Below are 15,235 nucleotides of genomic sequence, written 5' to 3' on the forward strand. Positions count from 1 at the left end.
AAGACATGTCTGGCGAATTCTAACGCTGGCCGTTAAATTGGATTTGGGCTAAAGTGTTTTTGAGCATCCAAACAATAGCTGGAAACTTGTTTCCAAGTTCATTTTATATTTTAAGTATTGATCCAGACCTGCGGGAAACAGTTTACTGCTCAGCCATCAGTCAGGGAGAACAAGAAGAATGGGACTTTGGCTACCATCAGTTTAAGCTGTCCACCTCGGCCGCTGAGAAGGAAACTATTACAAAATCACTCGCCTGCACAAGGTCCACCTGGCTACTGAACAGGTATCGGTAACATTTACACAAATTTGGTACGCTCCATCCAGGATTATAGCAGCAAACGTTAATACCACACCACATAAATAATTAATTTTTGAGGGTTGGATTGTGCATATTGTGAGAGACTGTTATGAAGCTTATTTTCTGGAGGTGACAATATGAAAATTTTCATTCGCAGAAATGTATGTGTTGAGCAATATGAACCGTTTGCGCATCTCTTCGGAGCATCTTGCTTTAGTACCTAGTTGCTTTAAGTACATGCGCCACGTTACCACTGTCAAGTAATAGTGAAATTAATTAATTTATGTGAAGCAATAAATGTTCAAGAAATTGGCCTGATATTTTTTTTTTAAATAATCTGTATTACGGAATATTGCAAAGTCATCTGTTACCGAAATTATTTATATGATGTTTCAGTTCGTTCAATGCCAGACTTTGAGAAATGCCTTTTCGACACACAGTGGAAAAATTCATGGGAGGAGTCCTAAGAACCAAAGAAAAGAAATTTAGAATTCCGAATGTTTAATTTTTCTTGCACTTAACTAATTGAGACATAAAACAGAGGTCCATCTGACTGGACGTTGAATGAATGATACAAAGCCTCACACTGCGCGTGTGTGTGTGTGTGTGTGTGTGTGTGTGTGTGTGTGTGTTTCTATATAATGTTCTACCTGTCCTTTACTTGCCACTGACATGATTGCAGAAAGTCCATTATTAACGTACCTCTTCGAGGTTTGTGCGACTTGTGATATGTTCCTTGAGAGTTAAACGATAAAATCATATTTCACTTTTGAACCCAAATAGTCATCAGCTGAGTTTAGGGATGAATAAAGCCAAACACTAAAGTCTAAGGTAGGTTTAACATATGTGCGATATGCAATTTAAATCCATGCTTTCACTTCACGTTTCTTTGCTTTTATCTGATAACAATTTTTTAATGTTGTCGTTGGAAACTGAGACTCATTTGTTCCAAACTTATCAAAACTGATTTTGTTGAACTTAATATATTACCTATGTTCTTCATATTTATATTCACCAGGTATCTGAATATCGCCATCTCACCATCAGAAATTCGGAAACAAGATACTGCCCATGTACTGACTTACATTGCTAGTAATCCCACTGGAAGAACCATAGCATGGGACTTTATTCGCAACAAATGGGATTATCTATCTAAAGAGTGAGTCCACACATAACTAAATCCCTTAACAGAAAAGAATTATTTCCATGTGGAACTCAATAACTATTGTCTTTTGAAGGACGAAATTAAACATAGATATTATTAGCATGCACTTAACATATTCCCTGTTAGAACTATACAAAGATCAGCGAAACTATTATATAACAATTCAAGTCCGTTAAATAAAACAAACCCTCTAATTGACAACAGTTAGCCAAACAAACAACAAATGTTCATTTATGTAAGGAACATGTCATTGATAGTTGCAGAAATTGTGTCAAAAAATTCTTGATCTTAAAATCTTTGCTGTAGTATATCAAGTCGGTTAATTTGATTCACTCCTCATCGAACTGATCCATGTCGATAAAATTTATCATCATAATTTATGTCACTAAATTTCAACTAAATTCTATCATTTCAGGTATGGTTCTGGATTTATGTTGTTGACAAATATAATTAACGGCATTACAAGTTCGTTCAGTACAGAATTTGAACTGCAGCAGGTAAGGAATATTCACAAACTTGGTAATAAAAAAGATAGAATATTCATGAAGTTGGTAATAAAAAAGACAGAATATTCATGAAGTTGGTAATAAAAAAAGGCTCAAATCCTCATTTTCATTATCATTTCATGCGGATGTGTGAGGATTAATATTTCTGATTGGTTGCATGCATTCAGCTGATAAACATGTTTCGGCGTTTAGTTTTTACACGTGGGTAAAAGCATCAAAAGAAAACATCGAATCACAGTACTGGTTTTCTAGATATCTTCAATGAGGCAAAGCAGATAACTTGGCTGCCACTTCCATATGTCATTTTCGTCGATGATTAAATATATAAAACAACACAGTTATAAAAGTGATTACACAAATACTCATGAAGGCTGCTTAAATATCAGCAGAGATAAAAATCAACATGCATTAAGCAAATGAAATATCCACACATTTTAATGAACAGGTACCTGACTATAATCATATTACAAGAATATATAATGTCTTCGTCATTGTTAACAATGATCATAATTTTCTTTACGCGCCTTTAGTCTCAATAATCTGTACTTTGATTGTTTCTTGCTGTTATCTTAGACAAATAAGAGTTTCCAACAAGGTCTGAAAGGAAGAAATATGCGTGTGTATGTGTGCTCTTTATTTAGTATCGAACAGTGAATATAAAACATTGATAACAACTTTTTCAAATCCATACCTAATATAATACTGTTCTACGATACGCACAGCTGCTGGAACAGCCTCCATGCATTATGGATTAATTCAGATATTGATTTTGATGTTTTTTTTTTAAAGTAAAAATATACTAGTTGACTCGATCGAATGACGCATAAATGAATATTTGTATAAACTGCACTTTATAAACAGGTAACCTACATTCATTAAACTGCAGATAAACTTCTATAACCTTGGATCATTTATTTTCACTATTCTCGAGTTAATATCCTAAAAATAAGGGCAAATGTATATTATTTCCATTCTACCCATATTGTAAACACGTAGCGTAAAGTCTTCTGCAGAGTACTTGTATCCTACCTTAAAGCGATTAGTAAAAAATATTATTACAATATCTGATTCATCACAGTTTGTAGAATGTGTAGTCGTTTCATTCTAGCTCAAACGTTTTGTCAACGAACATCCAAACCTTGGAACTGGAACCAGAGCATTCAAACAAGCGATAGAGAAAACAGAATCAAACATACTGTTCATGAAAACGTATGAATCAACAATCAGAACTTGGCTTAAATCGGTAACGTCATCCAGTGAACATTTGACAGACGTGCGTCTTCCCAGACACGTGTACCCACTTAGTTATGACATCGAATTGAAGCCCAATATGTATGAAGGTGATGAGAAAAACTTTACTTTTGATGGCTTCGTCAGAATTCACATTCGCTGCATTGATGCTGAGAGCAGTGTTACTCTTCATTCCAACAAGCTTAACATAGATGAATCCAGCATCAAATTCATTTGGGAGAGTGGAACTGGTCAAGGGCCCAAATATGTCAGCTTGAGTTATGATGAAGAGAGACAGTTTTTAATTATACAGCTGGATAGTTCAATGATAGAAGGAGAAAATTATTCATTACAGATGAATTTCACAGGTGCGCTAGATGGCAGTTTGGCTGGCTTCTACCTCAGCAAATATAATAGGGGAAATGACACAATGTAAGTACAACATTGATCCTATTTAGCTTTTTGCCTCCTCTTTTTCGACCAATAACTCTTGTATTTTGTTCTTGGCTATTCTCAGTGATTGTATTTTATGTATATTTGTATTTTGTTATTGACTTTTGTCCAAAATCAAGTTAATGGTGTACCTGGCTAGTGATATTTATTTTGTAAACAACATAGTACATAGTTAATATTTCTATATGATTATAGATTAAATACTCTGATTATTTTTATTGGAGGTAAACATGTTTATTTGAATCTAAGTTTATGATATTAGTTTTTGTTTGGAAATTCCTACACTTGTTGACAATTTTGAATGTTTTAGAAAGTAGACTGACCTACATCCTGACTTTATGATTGTGTATTAGCTTTTGTATCATTGTTGTTTGCTTGATAAATTATTAAATCCTACCTTAGCATCCGAAGTTGAATCAGTCATATTGTTGTGTTCACTTTTTCATCTGGGTGGATTTATTCATTTAAAATTATTCCCTGGATTTACAAACTGCTGATTAATACGTCTAGGACTACATAATTAATTTGGAATTATGTTGCATTCAGTCAATGATCTTTTTGGATTATATTATTGTGATATATCAAAAGAATGTTAAACACATTGACACACTCCATGCCATCGACACAGTAGCATATTCAAGACCACGTGCTTATCAATACATTCAATACTAGAATTTATTTGGAATACCACTAAAATTCTTTTTGAACTCTAAATATTTGGACTTGTGATAGAACTTTTAGGACTGTTTGGGATTTATTTCATAATATTGTAATTTCGTTTTATATTTTATTCTAAGGAAATAAATTATTTGTTTAATTTTACAAAACTTATTGGTTTCGCTCCTTTTTGTTACTTAGATTAAGACCATAGAGTCGTAACTATATATATATATATATATATATATATATATATATATATATATATATATATATATATATATATATATATATATATATATATATATATATATATATATAACAATCTTTACTAAATATCTCATTTGAGATGAATATCCATAATTTATCACATTAAGAAAAAGTTTTTGTTTATGGTAAAATGACCGTTTATTTTTTTGCAGACTAATGAATTGTTTCCCCATATATATTAAATTGTATTATCATTACCTCAAGTCATCTTATATCAAAGTGTATATTGGATAATTGTGGGTGTAAATTACACATAGAACTAGAAAAGTAAAACATTCATCAGCTTTTTATTTGAATTATGTTTATAAATGGTAATTATATTTATAATGGTAATTATATTTTTAATACAGTAGGCTCGTAGAGAAATATAACGTTCTTGTTTTCAGCTATATAGCTACATCCCAAATGGAACCAACCGATGCTCGTAAGACTTTGCCTTGCTTCGATGAGCCTGATATAAAATCATACTTCGACGTAATCCTTGTGAGGAAGAAAAATTTGATATCACTCTCCAACATGCCCGTCAAAAGAACAGAATCAAGGTATAGATGTTTCATTTGGACATATCCTGCAACCATAGTTAGAAATGTTAAAACTTTGCAAATCATTGGATTAAATCTGAAAGCAAAAATAAAAAGAATACAGATGACATTGACAATAGAATGTTTGGACTATTAATTGCCGATATAAGATTCGATTTATAGCAGTTCTTAAACATTTTGAAACTAGTGTCCAAGATTACACTTGTGTTTATGATAATTCTGACGAAATTCTATAATATAGGAATATTTAGCCACAGTCTTTAATGAAATAATTAACATTCTGATACCAATTTATAGAACTTATCAAATAAATATTAACGTAATAAAATAAAGTTCAACAGGCTTTATGTTTTTTAAGACCGTGTAATGGCTAGCTGTTCAACAAAATTATTGAATTTTTAAGTAAGTATTTGATAAGAAAGTAAATGGTACTCTTAAAATGAAATACTTTATCTTCATAATATTTTTTCAGAGGAGGTGATTTTGTAGCAGATATTTTTGAAAGAACAGCAAAGATGTCTACGTATCTTCTTGCGTTTATTGTTGGTGATTTTGCTTACAAATCTAACACAACCTCCAAAAATATAACAGTAAGTCCGTTACATATAGATATATACAAAATATAATATAGATATATACATACCACCCTATTCACCATCACCGATATTACATTTACCTTTTAAACGACTATCAGCAATTATCGTCCCAATAGTAATGTTTAACAGTCTATACACCAAACTTAGGAGTTATCTTAGAAAGAGAATTTCTTACATTTTTACCTCTCACAAGGCGAAAAACTTTGAACGTTGTCCAATTAAGCACATGATTTGTCTAAAGCAAAAATGACGATTCATTATTTGTTAAACCTCATGTAAATCATGTCAATTTCAATTTATTTCAAAAGAACTTCTCTCTACCTTTATTTCAATTTAACCTCTCTGTTACCTTTATTTCAGTGTAATATCTTCAGCATATCTTCATTATAAGGGTTTAGTCATTTTATTACAATTCTATGGTTTAAACTTCTAAGTAACAAAGAGCAAAACCAGCAAGTATAAAAATGTAACATATAATTTAATTCTCTAAGTTATAAATGAAAATGTAAGAGGAATTTTCACTATTGTAAATTAAATCCAAAATAATTCCAAACGTTAGATTGCAAGTGCAATGAATTACAGGTCTTGAATGTGCTGATTTACCAATAGCCTTGAATGTGCTGACGTGCCAACATTCTTGACATATCGCAATGGCATTGTGCAGAGCGTCATTGACTGTATTCAAAATATTTAGTCCAAGCAGTCATATGAGCTCTTGGTATTCCTCTCAACTATATCTAAACACAACCTTAAATACTTCGGTGGAATGAAAGTAAAATAAGAAGAGTACCAAAAATAGGAAATAGGAATGAATTCATTGTTCTATTCTTCTCCCTTATATTCATCATCTCAACTCTACTTCGACTCTTTGCTGCGACCTGCCTTATCAAACAACACACTCCACGTGACTGATGGTGCAACACAACCCACATAACACCATCATTTCACTATAAAAAATTAAATCGCTCCTGTCCCCCTTTTTAAACATATATCTATTCCCATCGTAATGTGATTACAACCGTGTCCTAGAAGTATTGTTAAACTATGAACAGGTTTCACAAAACCACATTGATAGCTACGCTACAATATATGGCTGATTTTACCTGAATATATTACCTTTAGTGTTCTTTATACACCAAGAACCATTTAGTGATTTATGTTTTGATCTAAAGTATGACCATCTAATCAGAACAATACACAGTATCAGTTTTTTGAAAGCAAGACTTGTGATGGATGCTCAAAAATCTTAAGATATTGATGTCAAACATACTTGCAAGTATATTTATAAATTATATATAGACATGCTGCCTAATCACATCAAATAACTATAAAATTTGACTGGAAACAGTTATGATTCAAAATTATACAAGCACATACCAACCTGTTATCAAAAAGAGTATACTTGTAGAAGTAGAACCTTTTGAAGGGACTTCAGTTGGCTCTTGCCCAGTTAATTGAGCATGAAGCAAGATCTTAATAGAACCTTGTAAAAAATGAGTAAGTGCACTTCAAAAAGCAATAAAACACACCATCAAAGAACACATTGTTTGCATTTCGCTGACCTTTCACCGAACAAATAATGTAAGAAACTGACAAAAATACGATCATCGAGTCAGATACGCCATGATGCATTTGTCCTTATGGTTGTGATTTTGAAAAAGTGGTAAACGATGTGAACGTATAACTTTGTGCCTTAAGAAAATGGTGTAAATTTGTGTTTCAGTATCGAGTTTGGTCTACTCCAGAGTCTATCAATCAGACAGAGAAAGCTCTTGACTATGGAACCAGAATAATAACCCAATATGCAAATTACTATGGAATAGACTTTCCACTACCAAAGCAAGGTGATTATTCTTTAAAAATTCTTTTCAACTCTCTAAACTCCATGTAAGTAAAACTGAACCAAACAAATCACAATAGGCATTGTGGTAATTATAATCTTGCTTATATGCTACATCATCACAGCGAACTGCAGACTGTATTACTCTCACCATTTTATTACATTGATTTTCCATTGCATCACCTGTTGTCATGGTGACAAAATAAGACTACATAGTACAAGTGATAAATGTTATTCTATAATACATTGATAGATCATGGAGAGATATAAAGCGCTAGAAATTGTCATGTACATACAACAATTACGTTTCTTGTATGGCATGCACAATTCAATATACTTCTCAGTGTGATGTAAAGTAATTCTTACACATTGATTGCCTGGATTCTAAGAATTCCAGTAGATACAAATCAACACAATACTATCAAATCGATTAGCTACCATGCAGCTATATTTTTGTCTATGCAGATATGATAGCCATTCCAGACTTTGCAGCAGGTGCTATGGAGAATTGGGGACTTATCACATACAGGGAGACTGCCATGTTATATGAACCTGGCGTGGCAGGTGAGAGCAACCTTCAGAGAGTGGCAGTCGTGGTTGCCCATGAGTTGGCCCATCAGGTAAACAAGAATTTATCCCATATTCAATGAAAATTTTAGCAGTCAAATATATAAGTTTACAAATAATCCAATCAAACAACTTTGAGTGTTAAAATATTGAAAGTGTATGAATATGTTTTTCCTTAAACATCTTTATTTTTCTAATATAAAAACTGACAATTCGAATTTGGATATGAATTTTGTTTGACACCACATTTATTCATGACATAAGTATAAGTTTCTTTAGCACAGGTTCACAAACTTTGTCAACAGACCTCAAATTAATATAGACCTTAAGATTTGGAAGTTCTCCATCAATGAACCAATGATTGGTGGTACTTTCAAACTTCAAATATGGAACAGCCTTCACCAATTTATTGTTGTTTACATAATGTAAATAAATACTGAGTAATATTTATAAACCTGATATAGGTTATTTTGTTTCTTTTATCCACACTTCCAGCTCCCGTTATTTTTGTTCTCATTTTGTATTGCCCTTATAACAGTATATCCTTACATTCATTTCTAAGTTAACATGAGATTGTCTTTACGATTGATTGCATGCATTTAAAAATATCTTTACTTCAAAGTGAGTGGCATATTGATTGATGGCGCAAGAAAACAAATTTATTCAAATGTAATATGTATATGTTTCAGGCATTATTATTAATAAAATTGTTTATTATTTGATTTATTAATTTAATGTCCGACTATTTTAATCATTGCAATTTCAAAATGCTTGAAATACTGGAGCTATACTTGTTATGCAAATGTATGTGTTCCTGTTATGTTATTTTTCTAATCCATGCCAACTTTTCCAACAAAGAAATTGATATCCTTAAACTTGGTGTTGTTGGAACGAGCCAGACATGTCTGAACATTGGTTCAACTAAAACGGGTGGTTTCTAATTCCAGTGGTTTGGCGATCTGGTAACGATGGACTGGTGGGATGACCTTTGGTTAAATGAAGGCTTTGCATCTTATGTGGAGTACATGGGAACAGACTTTGTGGAGCCAAGCTGGAAAATGGTCTGCTAAGTTATTTATATATACAAATTTAACATTTTACTGTTCATAACACTTTCCATTAGATAATATTGTTTTTGGACAAAACACTTTTTAGCGAACAATTTCATTTCCAGTCATTTTTTTTTCTTTCAATTCTATTTCAGTTTGAGCAATTTGTGACAGAAACCCTGCATAGTGCTTTTGAATTTGATGCACTTGTGACATCACATCCTTTGTTTGCAGTGGTACAGAATCCGGATGAAATTAACGAAATCTTTGATAGCATCTCATATAATAAGGTAAATTGAAAATGGTCATGGCCATGTACGCAATGCCCTTATATATATATATATATATATATATATATATATATATATATATATATATATATATATATATATATATATATATATATATGCAAATAAAAGAAAAGTTATGTTAATGAGAATGTTTACATAATAAATGACCCTTTTTATAACAGCAATAAAATCGTAAGAATAAAAATTACATAACTGTTTGAATACGTACCAAACATGATCAATTAGCAATAATTACAAAGTATATACATCGACAGGGAGCTTCCATGATACAGATGGCGCAGTTCTTCTTAGGGGAGACAACTTTCCAGAAGGGACTCCAAGTAAGCATCATTTAAATTATAGTACAGTTATTTACTTCATTTTCTACTGTTTGACATTTTCTCTATAAAATGTATGTGATAATGTAGCTGGAATAGGTGAAATATAGGTGCCTCCATCAGAATTGAATACTGATCGTCTGTGTCACAGTATTGCACACAAAAGCATCAAGCAAATAATACCCAGATCATCTAGACTGCGTAGCAAGTGGTCACATGTACCTTGACTGCTACAATACTTTACAAAAGACGATAGGATAAAACAAATGTATGGCTCATTATCATTTATGATTTTAGTATTAAAATTGACAGAAACAATAGCAGTTGCATGGACTTAGTTTCGACATCATCCTTGAGAAGATAAATTCGTAGATTACTCTTTGCTTACTGTATTTTATATAATACTCTGTGCGAGAGTGTTTCAACTTATGTCAATTCAGTTTGTACTTAACATGTTTACTAATTGGAAAGGAATTACCTTAGGGCAGAATGTTTAACTATATAAAAATTGTCACGTTTTTGAATTTTATTGTATACAGTCTTGCTATTGTCGCACATCACTCTATTTTGAGCTCGGCATCATGTTCTTCCTGACATCCAAAGGTATCATATGCAATTCACCTGACTTGGTTTGTCTCTTTTCAGCGATACCTCAGAAACAGGGCATATCAAAATGCCGATCATAACGATTTATGGAATGCTCTTGAAGAGGTAAGTACCTGGAAACACCAAAATAGACGATATATTTCGAATGGAAAATATGGACTTATAAATGTGTTAGAATCAGACATTCTGGACTAATTCAATAAAACTTTAAAGTCTGTCCAGCCACATGAATTATTACTGCATGCTTGTTTTCCTAAAAAATTCAAGAACATAATGCAATGGATGATATATTCTCTTGAAAAACTGTCAGGATCTTCTCAACGAAGAATAGAAATAGGTTTGATGCAACACATAGCATCAATACGCAAACTTAGCACAAACCTGAAGTTATATTGCAAGAAAATCATAAAGAATCGTTAGAAAGTATTTATACCAACAGATCAATCTAAGAATTCCATATGTGAATAAAAGTATTTTCAATGCATGCTTGTTATTTAGATGCAATATTTGAATATAACGGCAACTTTGCATATATATTTATTGCAATTGGTTGCATGTTCAATCAGTAACAAATTGCAGCCCAATTTAATATTACCCACGATTACATGCGATCATTTGTTTATTTTCTTACATAGCAGGTGCAAAATGAATCAAATCATGGAACTGCTGAAGAAGCAACTGTGAAGGACATTTTAGACACGTGGACTCTGCAGATGAACTATCCTGTCATTTTGGTGTCAAGATCATTGAATGGAACAACACAACTTTCACAGAAACGTTTCCTCAGCAATAAATTTGCTAAGGACCCCATGAAATACATTTCACCATTCAAGTATGTTCCCATAATATTTGCGTTGTCCATTGAACGTTTTTTATAAAGATGTTTCGCTTGTTTTCCACGTGATATTGATACAGATAGTGTATTCATCGTACACAAGCTAATTGTAACTTCAACATATATGTGCATACCTGATTTTCTTGCCCTTTCTCTGTTCGATTTTTCAAATAAAGTACGTGTACATTATTATTTGCTTTTGTTTCATTTGAAAACAGATGAAATCATTACCTATATTTTGTATTGTATATTACTCAAAACTCATTTTGTTTTAGTATAAGTGTTGTGATCTTTATGCGCCTCGCGCTAGAAGCTGTGTTGTATATCACTCTTGATATCATATCAGTAAGATCAAGGTCACAAATCAATATAGTAAGTTTTTTGCTAATATTTCTGTATTTTTTCTCTAATCAAAAAAGTTCCGTACTTTTTTATCATCATTACAATGTCTTCATCTCATTCAAACGTTGCTGATTGAATCTTCGTACTCTCTTTGTGGTAATATAGATTGTCGCGTTTCACATCAAATTTGACATCATCAAGGTCAAGGTCAGTGATTAATTCATTGTTTACTTCTGCCCTTAAATGGCCTTGAAATACAGCTGAGGAACTTTGTAACTTTCCATGAATGTCACCAACTATTCAGTTCCATGAATGTCAGCAACTATTCAGCTTTGTCACAAAGTCAAGGTAAAACTTATTTGTGTAGCCTTGCTCAGAGGGGGCCACCCCACCCGACCTCACCCACCTAAAACAAAATCACTGAATTCACATGTTATCTGTATGTGTACTGGCTTCGTTCAACATAATATATCACAATATAGAGCATTTTGATTATACCTTATACTAATTACAAAAACAAGCAATGGTGATATAAGTTCTGTTAAACTGTTTTCAGTTATACATGGAAAATACCTTTCACAATGACGACAAGTGAGAATACGAACTTCAACCAATCAAAATCAGATGTTATGTGGCTGATGTCAGAAGAACAAGGTAAATCATTTTGAAAGAAACGTGCATTTTCTTAATACCAATACGAACTTAGATGGGCTCAAAAGCAACTTTGAATATTGTTTACATTCTAATGAAGACATGTCAACATGCTAAAGATATATACCGGTATATTTATATTATTGTATATGGGTTTGTGAGAGGTTAGTCAAAAAGAATTGTGTGCTTCTAGCTGAATCTAGTTTCTTGAATACATCTGCCTGAATAAAGCTGGCACATTTAGATTCACTCATATATATATATATATATATATATATATATATATATATATAACCAAGAGAAGATGCAAACATTAATATAGTATACACTAGTCAAATCTATTGCATCATGGTTTATTTTATTAATTGCATGTAATACATTCTTCAGCTCTTGTGTTGTGTATAGCCTATTTCCTTGCAAATATAAAAATATCGGAAAATCAATTTAAAGAAGAATATGTAAAACTCAACTAATGAGGCACCACTGTTCTGCACCTACTTATCGTTTGCCGTATCTAGGCAGATTTTGATGAAATATTTTAGCTAGAAATAGAGATATGTTAAGCACTGAAATTAAATATTTGGTTATATCTGCGTCAAAATTGATATAATATTTTTTGGTTATTTGATAGTATCAATGACCCATCAAAAGCAGGAGTAATTTAAGCATTTTGATGTCTTATTTTGTAGTATTTCCAAACATATTCCCAACATCCAACGGAAGCTGGGTTATAGGTAATGTCATGGTGAAAGGCTATTACAGAGTTAATTACCATGAGAGCAACTGGAATGCACTGATACAGCAACTCAATCATGATCACAAGGTATTGCATTTTCTTTTTGGGATGTTACGGTAAATTTAAACTAAATGAGTTAATGAAAATGTTCAGTTCACAGTCTATGTCAATGTGTATTACAGAAGCATTTGTATGCAACTTATTTGATATGTCAATGTTTAATCATGTATAACTCCTTGATATGAACAGACATGAATGGATATATATTGCATGAAAAATACAAATCATTATTAGCAAATGAGTGGTAAATTCCTGACATTGTTTTATGCAATAGAAGCATTTCCATAAATATGTTAGTGTTTTCACATTGCTGAATAGAAACAGCAATGTACACACAACTGTAAAAGAATATTTAATTGCAAATTCTCAAGAGTATAGAGAACCGATGAATCTCTCGTTTAAGAGAATGATCCCGAGCATTTAGTTTTATTTACTATCTACCAGATATCTGAAACCATCGATGATTCACGAATGACATCTTCATACGTTTACCAATTTGTTTCAGAAAATCTATGTATCCAACAGAGCTCAGCTTATAAATGATGCAATGGAACTGGCCAAGTAAGATATCTTCCAATTCATTTACTGATAATAAATGATATATTATAGTACAAAAACAATATGTTGTTAATTTGCTAAATGAATTAGCCTGGATAATTTGACACTAGTTTTACATTTAGTGTTTAAGTGTTAATTATAATTTATTTAATATGAAAACCAGATATCGAACATTTTATAAAACAATATATTCAATTAACGTAAGTAGCAGTAAAATCCAGTACCAGGTGTTTTAAATTGATACTTTAAAATGTGAATGCCTCCCGTTATATATATATATATATATATATATATATATATATATATATATATATATATATATATACAGGGCAGGTGAGTTGAACATGGAACTAGCTCTAAATATATTCCAATACCTGGACAAAGAGAGAGAGTACACACCTTGGGTAGCTGCAAAAGTCCAGCTATCCTACATAGATGATATGCTCGTAAGAACCGAACTTTATGGTGCTTTCGAGGTGAGATTTTTCAGATTTGGCTTGATTATTTTTTTAACTGTTTCTGTTCGCATCCTCTTTGCTTTACTTTCTGTGACGAGTTACATTTCTCGTATTTAGTTGACAAATTTAAATTTTTAGCAAATATTCCTTTATTTAATATAAGTCCCAGTCCCTTGTTTTCTGTGATATTGTTTGCAGTTGTATTGACTATTGACTACACTGACTATTGACTACATTGACTATTGACTACGTTGACTATTGACTACATTGACTGCATTGACTATTCAATAACTACTATTCTTAAATACTATCTGCTTGAAGATTTTTGTTTAAATCAAATGGTTTCCAAATGTTTAACCCCTTACCATATTTCTGGTGCATTATATATTTAAGAAAATAAATTGTGAACATGTTGCCTATATTCATTCATGTGACATGGTTATTTGAACGTAAAACCAAATCACTGCCATGCTGATATCTAGGATTGGTAAATATACAGATTCTTCTTCCTATGTTATTATAGAGTGTATTACCCTGTTTGTTTTTTACTTCAGAAATTCATGAAATCTAAGGTCACAGGTATATTTAATGAACTGGGACTAAATGACACAGGAGCGACTCATCTTCAGTCGTAAGTAAAACATATAAAATGTAAAGGGTGTGTTTTTTAAATTTGGAAGCATTTCCTCGCATTATTTTTATTATTTCTTCTTACGCTATTATCAGTACAGTATGCCATCGAGAAATAATGCATAGTTTTTCAAACATTGAAATAAATCAATTACTTTTTTCTTACCTGGACAGTTTAACATGTCACCAAAAGTCAACGTTTTAAAACATTAAGTAGATTGTCTTCTCGATTTCTAATTTTTCATTATTAAAGCTGCATTCCCTCCCAAAACCAGTTTAAATCTAATGTGATTTCTAACACAATTGTCTTCAGCTTAATTCATCCAGTAAAAAACAAACCATCAGTATTGCTGACTAAAATTAACACTTTCTTTTGGGAGAACAGACGATCATAACACTGAAACAACATGTGCTCATGCTATACTTTGACTGTGTGCAGTTCCATGTATTATGCTGACCTCACCGGATTGCTTCCATTGTGATTTTTTAGGGGATTGATTTTTGTGGGGGATGGGGTTATTTATTTGTTGGGTGGATGTTTTGCTGGTGATTATTTGG

At 32.0% G+C, this 15,235-nt stretch overlaps 1 protein-coding gene across 2 annotated transcripts in view; it reads left to right on the top strand.

Moving 5' to 3' along the window:
- LOC149794201 (uncharacterized) overlaps window positions 1-15,235 on the top strand; it is a 58,855-nt gene that overhangs the window by 36,625 nt on the left and 6,995 nt on the right. For both annotated transcript variants that reach the window (XM_089968309.1, XM_089968308.1), the window contains exons 20-37: window positions 116-283; window positions 1,317-1,457; window positions 1,879-1,960; window positions 3,078-3,631; window positions 4,966-5,121; window positions 5,594-5,711; window positions 7,441-7,561; window positions 8,023-8,177; window positions 9,072-9,185; window positions 9,329-9,463; window positions 9,739-9,804; window positions 10,447-10,512; window positions 11,043-11,239; window positions 12,141-12,238; window positions 12,925-13,058; window positions 13,537-13,592; window positions 13,918-14,065; window positions 14,602-14,678. In XM_089968309.1, coding sequence (XP_089824435.1) covers window positions 116-283; window positions 1,317-1,457; window positions 1,879-1,960; window positions 3,078-3,631; window positions 4,966-5,121; window positions 5,594-5,711; window positions 7,441-7,561; window positions 8,023-8,177; window positions 9,072-9,185; window positions 9,329-9,463; window positions 9,739-9,804; window positions 10,447-10,512; window positions 11,043-11,239; window positions 12,141-12,238; window positions 12,925-13,058; window positions 13,537-13,592; window positions 13,918-14,065; window positions 14,602-14,678 — 2,586 coding nt within the window. The remainder of the gene's footprint in view (window positions 1-115; window positions 284-1,316; window positions 1,458-1,878; window positions 1,961-3,077; window positions 3,632-4,965; window positions 5,122-5,593; window positions 5,712-7,440; window positions 7,562-8,022; window positions 8,178-9,071; window positions 9,186-9,328; window positions 9,464-9,738; window positions 9,805-10,446; window positions 10,513-11,042; window positions 11,240-12,140; window positions 12,239-12,924; window positions 13,059-13,536; window positions 13,593-13,917; window positions 14,066-14,601; window positions 14,679-15,235) is intronic.

This window comes from Sinohyriopsis cumingii, chromosome 8 (genome assembly GCF_028554795.1).
Source record: "Sinohyriopsis cumingii isolate HCF-2022 chromosome 8, ASM2855479v2, whole genome shotgun sequence".
NCBI classification, from domain to species: Eukaryota; Metazoa; Mollusca; class Bivalvia; order Unionida; family Unionidae; genus Sinohyriopsis; species Sinohyriopsis cumingii.